This window comes from Leuciscus leuciscus, assembly GCF_965113295.1.
Source record: "Leuciscus leuciscus genome assembly, chromosome: 10".
In the NCBI taxonomy this organism is placed as follows: Eukaryota; Metazoa; Chordata; class Actinopteri; order Cypriniformes; family Leuciscidae; genus Leuciscus; species Leuciscus leuciscus.
In genome coordinates, this window is record NC_138734.1 from 7,779,342 (window position 1) to 7,787,613 (window position 8,272).

The following is an 8,272-nucleotide window of genomic DNA, read 5'->3' on the forward strand; positions in this document are numbered from 1 at the left end:
CTGCCAGTTCCGTAATTTTTCATCTTGGAAATGTTTTCAAGTTTCCTCACAATCCCTGTAAATAAAAATATAGACAAGCATTTTACTGCTGAGAATAAAAACAGTGATGTTCACAGTTTGCCACTACTAAATATTTGTGATATGCCTATAAACTGTCACAATTTCTTAATTTTCATATTATACCCACTTATAAATCTATGTTATTGAATAAAACCTTTTTCGATGTGCCACACATCATAAAACTGGTTGATGTTATGTTCTCTGAGGCAGAGTGTGAATTACCCCACCATAATTGGGGGGGGTACTGCTCCTTCACTTCTTCTATGACCATCATGGTCCACTACCATATCAATCCCCACCGTGATCGCCAAGTGCAACATGTGTTGTGCAACACACATACAAGGTCTAAACATGCGACAAACTGATAATCAGTATAGGCTACAGAATATCTCATTGTTATTATATATCCAAAAGAGAACTGTTTTGATCAACTCCCAAAAGTTAGAAGTTAAGTGCACTGAAATACCATTCTAATTACTAGTAAATAGTAATACCTTTACAAGAAGCCTATTGCCTATTTCAGGGTTTTCCTGCCTCAAAATGTGGCGCAGGTGGTAAAATCATAATAATTTATTTTAATAATAAGATAATAAAAATGTGTATTTTTTTGTAGATCATCATATAGCCTAATGTGTTTTCCACAATTCTTTCTGTTGGTGGAGATTAGTATTGTAGTATTAGTATTGTATAATTAGTATTAAGCTTAAATTGTCAATGTTTCATTACATCACTGTTTGAAAACACTCAGAATCATTTTTTGTACCTTTATAAAGGGCATTTTCCCCTAATTTTATTAAATGTATGCTCCATCTTTCATTTCAAATTCTTAAATTTGATAAATATATTCAATTAAAATAATTAGACACTAGTGTTGCGATTCAGGAGGCAGAGACAGATCCATATGCAACAATGTTTATTGACCAGTTAAGCCAGGCAAAACGAATAAGCCGAATGGCCAGAATCCAGGAACGGGCAGGGGTCGGGGCAGGCGGCAGACGACGGAATGAAGAGACGGGCAGAAGTTCAGGGCAGGCAGCGAGAATCAGAGTCCGGGGAACAGGCTTGGGTCAGAAGTCAGGCTGCAGACAATCGAGGAAACAAGTAAGGCAAGGATAATTCAGGAAAACGCTCAGACATGCAACACAGGGTGAAACAATACTTCGCACAGGACGCTGAGTGAGTGAGTAAGATATAGTATGAGTAATCAGTGATCATTCAGAACAGGTGCAGCGTAATCATAAATGATCCATACTAGGAGAAGTATGCAATGCTCTTAGTATTCTGGAGAGGGCGCTCGAGATTGAGTACAGGGAGAATCACGGAGACTGGATGCCGTAACAACTAGGCTGTTACCAATAAAATTAAATCATTTACATTGAAAAATGATAACTATTAAATTAGATTATTTTAAATATTTTTGAATATACAAATAAGGAATGTTGAAAAGAATGATACTTTATGAAACTAGCGTTTTGTCATTCAACGTTGACACTTGCTTGAGAAGGTGAAGTCGTTCTCTATCTCCTTCTAGCCACGGTGGTTAAAAATGGTACGGTCCACAATAGGGGTGTCTGAAATCGCTTTACATTAAAATGTTCCTACAGTGAAAATAGGAGTTGACTTGTATTGTAACTGTAATTATATTTTTTTCACAATATCAGAAAAATTATCTGACCCCCCCAAAACTGATATTTCTGTCCCCTACTGGGTCTTCATTGGGGGGTATAGTACCCCCCAGTACCCCCTGTAATTCGAACTATGCTCTGAGGTACTTTTGTATTTGTGGGTGGCGGTCAGTTACAATACACTCCAGAGTAACACCACGAGCTTCCAACAGGGCAAGGCTCCTCTGTAATCCTTTTTCCATGTGGTAGCTTCCTCCCACTTCGTTACTCTGAAATAGACAAGAATAGGGAACGAAACAATCATCTTAGACAAACCAGGACGTTTAAACTTCTCAAAAATGTACTTTTTTTAAATACTGATATTTCTTCTCTCCCACCTGAACCAGCTCTGGTGTGTCCACAACGGTGTTGGTCTGAAGGTCCATCAATGTATAGCTTCCAAACTTTGCAGAGTGGCCTTTGAAAGTAATATTACACAAAGCATTATTACCACGAGTGCATTGAATTCAGTTAGATACTACCTATGCATGTTATGCTTCATGATCCGGAAAATACCCGAGCATCCATGCATCCTTCTTATTTACAACTATGTACCTGGTGAGTCAGCCCTCATGTCACCTCCAACGATGACCCTTTCCCTTTCACTCAGGCGATCTAGCGTCTCATTTTGCCATTTTGCTTGAGCACTAAGAAACAAAAACTCGTACTGGTTAACAAATATTAAATACAAAAGTAACAAAATATAATAATAATAAAAATAATACAATTCTGAACCAGGGGTGTTAAACTCAGTTCCAGAAGGATCAACTTTTTTAATGAGCCTTAGAGAGTTGATTAGCTGCCTCAGGTGTGTTTAATAATGATTAGAGGTAAACTCTGCAGTGCTGTGGCCAACAAGGAACTCAGTTTGACACCCCTGTTCTAAAACAAATGCACAGTTTTGAAACTTACGACATGTCTGCTCTGCTGTCTCCGTTAAAGTTGTGTCCGTCTCTGCTGGATCAAATGTATAATCTTGCTCTTCAGGTGCTACTACAGATGATGTGTCCATTAGGGTTTCTTCGTCATCCTCTTCCTCCAGTTCCACACGAGGTCTCTTTGATGGCCACTTTATAGGTGTAGAGGTCCTAAATATTAAACCAGCTGCTGGTGACAAACTGTCAATGTCTGAAACTGTATCTGTCGTCTGGACACCTGTAATATACAAAGTAGTTGTGTGTTACTGTTATGTGACACTTATTGTGTAACAAGACTAGTTATAGGTCCTCTGTATAAGCAGTATCATGTAATACATAAACATACCTGAACTCCTGTAGCGAACATGAAACGTCTTCATTGATGACTGAGTACCAACAGACTTGGTCAGCGGTTTTGCGTCTGTCTGGCAAGCAACATCTCTGGTTTGGCTGCTCTGTTCTGATGTGCTGTCCTTAACAAATCAAGATTCCACTATCAGCGCGATAAAAAAATAACAACATAGCTGGACTCATGGTGCTATCACATGCTATCACAAACTTTATAAGTCTAACATGTTATTATGAACTTGACAAATTCAAAGGCAATTTGGAAAACCAACGCGTAATACATACTTCTAGATGTGTAGCTGGATCACGAACAGTTGGCACTGCTACATCCTTCAGGAGCCATTTTTTTGCAAAACCTGCTTTATACTGAGCCTCATTCAAAAAGCTGTCCGGTGTAAAATGATTCGAGCAGACATAAACGAATTTTGGTAGAGTTGAGGGAGCATTTTCTTCAAAAACAAACTTAATCCACCTCGTCTTCAGCGGTTCAGATTTCGGGAGTAAATAGAGAGAGGCTATGTGGATTATTACATCCAGCCCAACGCTTGGGAGACATTCTCGTCAGTGCAGCGATGGCGGATGTGATGCCCGGAGAAAAATCTGTGGAAGCAGTTTTCCAGGATCTGGAGTGGCCTGAGGATGGAACATTTCAGATATCAAAAACAGTTTTTGTTTTATTTATTTTTTTATAATATTAATGATCAATGTCAGTGGTCACATCAAATTGTTACTTTGGTTTCACTTTATCTAGATCCATTGTTTTATTTAAAAAATGTCAGCGCTGGTCGAGAAAATAATATTATAATGGGGGAAATAATTTTAATATTCTGTAAAAACAAGCCTTATTTTTTTGTGGAAAACAAGATAATACTTTTTAAATAATGTTGGAGAAATAATGATTTACCATTATCATATAGTATCAAGCGCTATATAAATGAAGGTGATTTGACTATAACAAGAACATTACAATGAACACAAATTTGAAAATCTCACTACAAATAATCCAGAATTTAAGACAAAAGATAATAATCCTACTCTGCTTGTTACACTTCCACACACCTGAAACTGATCGAGTGAATCTCCTCAGCTTCTCCAATCTAGCGTAGTGTACGAACAAACCATGGATGTTGTAACATCTGCTCCAAGCTGGGGCGTTCAGCTGGATCCAGAGCAAGACACTGTCCAATCAAATCCCTGCAGTCTGTACACATTTTAATAAGGAGAGAGCTGGTTAGTCATGACCATGTGACCTGGCATTTTTGAAAACAGCGATGCTCTCGGTGTACGTTGAGCTACAGTATATATAAAAATTCTGACACACTATAACCTTTAACTTTCTGTACAACTCGTTTGCTTTATGTGTGTTTATCAATGTTATCATCATTATTCACTCACGTTTGGATAAGTTGGGGTTCTGAAATGTAACTTCGGCTTGTGTGATTTCCATTCTATTACGAAAAGGAAGACAAAAGTTCGACAACTCGTACAGCAACACTCCTAGAGACCAGACGTTTGCTGGGACGGCGTGGAATCGAGGTTCTGTAATGACTTCAGGTGGGCAGTATTCCCGAAATCCTGTAAGGAAGACATTTGCACATTGTTGAGCTTTTTTTTTTTAAAGCATCATCAAAAAATTTGTAAGTCACTAGCTTCAGGTTTCCACACTCCCAAAATGCTCACCCCTGTATCTGTTGCTCTCGTAGCCTTCACTACTAAATAGCTGACCGCAGCCAAAGTCTATCAGCTTGAGATCTAGCGTGTCTTTCTCAAACAGGAAATTCTCAGCATGAATGTCATTATGGAAAACACCATGATGGATGCAGTGTAGCACTGCCCGCACAGCCTGTCTCATGACGACCCGTGAGAAGCAGTCACTCCAAGGTTGACGAGTGATTATGTCATACAAGGTCTCGTAGGCCTCCGGATACTCCATAACCAGAGAGAATTCTTTAGGATGTTCAAACCACTCGTACAGTTGTATGACGAAGGGGCTTATGGGTTCTCGCCTCATCATCATCAGCAGCGCCACTTCTGTAACGAGAGGTTCGCGATTCCCAGGCTAGAGAGAAGAAGCAGACAGAAGGTTAGCTGGGTAAAAATCTGAAGAAAACATCATTTTGAAATGTACTATTCTTTGATCTTTTTAGATGCGTTCAAAAGAGCCTTTTCAGCTCAAAGTTATTTGGTGCCTCTAGGCTTATTTGTTGATCACATTTATACCTAATGCTTCCTACGGGTGTATTAACTAAAGTAATCTGCACTTAAACAACTCAATACACATTCAGGTTTTGGCCAACTTACAATATAAAGATAACGATCATTGTCAATCTTGCGTATCCGCTTGATGGCAACCTGCACAAAAAAAAACAAAAAAACAGTTTCAATAACAGTAACAGTTTTCAAGCACCTGGCTTTGTATTAAGTATTAAACCATCTGTAAATTGTTTTAAATGTGTTTTGATGCATGCAAGAGCAAAATGTTTGTACAATTCAGTAAGATTTACCTTTTTGCCATCAAATTTGCGTGTTCCCAGGAAAACCCTGCCAAATACTCCGGATCCAATTAACTTTTCCACGTTATAGAGAGACTCAAAGGACTCTGAAAAACAAACAGAAAAATATGAGACAATTATTAGCTTGCTAGATCCATTGTTTTATTTTAAAAATATCAGTGCTGGTCGAGCAACAGTAAATGTGATCGGACGTGTTAAAAACTTGACTCAGTTATGCATGAAATAGCTAAATCTCTATCTGTAGACTTTGCACTGCCAAGCCTTATTTCAGTCTCACCTGTTGAGCTCTCGTTCACAGGAGAAGCGTCCACGGCACGCCGAGCAGTTCGGCCAGTTGATGTCTCTGTTGGCTCGACAGGAACTTGACCCGGCAGCGGAGGACACAGAAACCCTTCGAAGCTGTTGGACCTGGACAAACCCTTGTCGCTTGGGCTCTCCGATCCATCGCCACTCCAGCTCCCCTCGACGCTGTCCGAGCCTCGGCTGCTCAGACTCAACAACTCTCTACTTCCTCTCTCGACATGGGCCTCAGGGGGGGGTGAGGACCAGGGTGAGGACCAAGCTGAGGATGGCGTGATGCCCGGAGAGGAATCTGTGGAAACAGTTCTCCGGGATCCAGAGCGACCTGAGGATGGAACATTTCAGATATCAAAAACTGTTTTTATTATTTTTTTATTTTTATTATATTAATTATCAATGTCAGTGGTCACATCAAATTGTTACTTTGGTTTCACTTTATTTTGGTCCCTTTAAAACATTCTATAAGTCTATCAGTAACATTGCACCTACATGTCTACTAACTCTCATTAGAGTATTAGTAGAGTATTAGTAGACTTATAGTTAGTAGAGTGTCTGTTGCTAGATCCATTGTTTTATTTAAAAAATGTCAGCGCTGGTCGAGAAAATTATTTTATAATGGGGGAAATCATTTTAATATTCTGTAAAAACAAGCCTTATTTTGAGTGGAAAACAAGATAATACTGTTTAAAATAATGATGGAGAAATAATGATTTACCATGATTTGGCTTGACGCCGGAGTGATCTGGAGAAGGTGACGATGATGGTTCAGAAACAGGATCTGCTGGAGGAATAAAAGGCTCCACAACATTTCTGCTGAAAAAACCCCTCCAGCGCTTACGGAAACGACCAGGTTTCTTCATTCGTTCTGGAGCTTTTTCTGAAATGAAGAAAAAACAAATGAAAACAACTATTAAACCCATCTCTGACGTCAAATTAAGCAATGACATAATGATATAACTTACATTTTACTATTCAAATCTTATCTGTAAAGTTACAAATCTAAAGTAATGGGAATTGTTCACGCTATCCACCTGACTTCTGCTTAATGCCTGCATAAATGTCCCAACATATTATTTCACAATATTAATAGTAATTTTATTTCACTATTATCACGATTACGAGGTGATTCCGATTCAACGCTAAAGTTATTTTTCTTATTTTATCTGATCTTTAATTAAAAAGAAAACATACATTTCCAGGCTTCATTTGGCCAACTCTGGCACATGTGGCTCAGTTCCTGTAATGGTAAAGATCATATGGGCCATATCTAAATATAGATATATTTTATTAAACACATTTATTAAATGCATAGCAATGTCTTATTTATGACATAACTGACTCTGTAATACTCGGCACGACAGCCATTTTGACAATTTTGCATGTTTTTGACAATTCAAGAGCAATAAGTGGTGAAATTGAATTCTTTTCTGGATCGTATGCTGTCTGTGAAGCGGCTTTCTGTGCGTGTGTTTCTGGTGTGTGTCAGACAGCCATCGAGCTCATGCCTTATTGAGAACGTTTTGCTAACATTCCCATTCAATTAAGAAAACATTATTTCTAAATGTTCCCTGAACGTTCAAAACGTCCAGTTTTTTCAACGTTTCAAAAATGTTTTATCTTGGTTAAAGGAACATTCTATTTTATAATTTGTCATTATGGGAACGTTACTTTTGAATGTTCTCGGAATGTTCCGAAAATGTCAGATGAATGTTGGAAAAAATTGGTTTCACTTTATTTTGGTCCCTTTAAGACATTCTATAAGTCTATAGGGGAATTATCACCCTACGTCACACGGCGTCACGCAGGTTCTACTGCGCATGTCGGGACCAAAAGTGGTCAAAAAAATATGCGGAGAACATTACGAAAATTAAATATAAAATGTTTTAAATCGAGCTATTAGTATTATTCTTATCCGTATCCGTGTAAGGATCAGCTGTTAAACGGGTCTTTCTGCAACCACGATGCGCACGCATCCCGGATGTTTACAAACCTATAATTGGTCTATAAGTAACACTGCACATGTCTACTAACTCTCATTAGAGTATTAGTAGAGTATTAGTTGACCGTTAGGGTTAGAATAAGTTGACATGTAGTTGAAAAGTTACTTATAGTTAGTAGAGTGTCTGTTGCTAGATCCATTGTTTTATTTAAAAAATGTCAGCGCTGGTCGAGAAAATAATATTATAATGGGGGAAATAATTTTAATATTCTGTAAAAACAAGCCTTATTTTGAGTGGAAAACAAGATAATACTGTTTAAAATAATGTTGGAGAAATAATGATTTACCATTATTTGGCTTGACGCCGGAGTGATCTGGAGAAGGTGACGATGGTTCTGGAATAAAACGCTCCACAACAGTCACAGCACTACCGGAACAGCAGCTGAAAAGTCCCTTCGTAGCCTTCCAGATCCTGAGGCTAAGACGTTCTGGAGCTTTTTCTGAAATGAAGAAAAAACTAATGAAAACAAC

General features: G+C 38.4%; 1 protein-coding gene and 1 long non-coding RNA gene across 2 annotated transcripts; both read right to left on the reverse strand.

The window, feature by feature from the left end:
• Window positions 1-824: 824 nt before the first annotated feature.
• On the reverse strand, window positions 825-3,020 carry LOC309508687 (uncharacterized protein). The gene is made up of 5 exons (XM_082183164.1): window positions 2,637-3,020; window positions 2,280-2,371; window positions 2,063-2,142; window positions 1,833-1,954; window positions 825-1,139 (listed from the first exon to the last, which is right to left on the reverse strand). Exons 1-5 carry the CDS (start codon window positions 2,639-2,641, stop codon window positions 1,103-1,105), a joined length of 336 nt encoding a protein of 111 aa, XP_082039290.1. The 5' UTR covers window positions 2,642-3,020; the 3' UTR covers window positions 825-1,102.
• A 2,292-nt stretch (window positions 3,021-5,312) lies between these two features.
• Window positions 5,313-8,272, reverse strand: LOC309508645. The gene is made up of 3 exons (XR_014209636.1): window positions 8,089-8,272; window positions 6,518-6,679; window positions 5,313-6,127 (listed from the first exon to the last, which is right to left on the reverse strand). It is a non-coding gene; the product is annotated as an uncharacterized lncRNA (long non-coding RNA).

Excerpts from the sequence above, each read along its gene's own strand:
- LOC309508687 (XM_082183164.1), bottom strand. Across the intron at positions 2,143-2,279 it reads CATGAGGGCTGACTCACCAG|GCCACTCTGCAAAGTTTGGA; the intron begins GTACATAGTTGT and ends TTACTTTCAAAG. Across the intron at positions 1,140-1,832 it reads CGCCACCCACAAATACAAAA|CCTGACTTCTGACCCAAGCC; the intron begins GTACCTCAGAGC and ends GATTGTCTGCAG.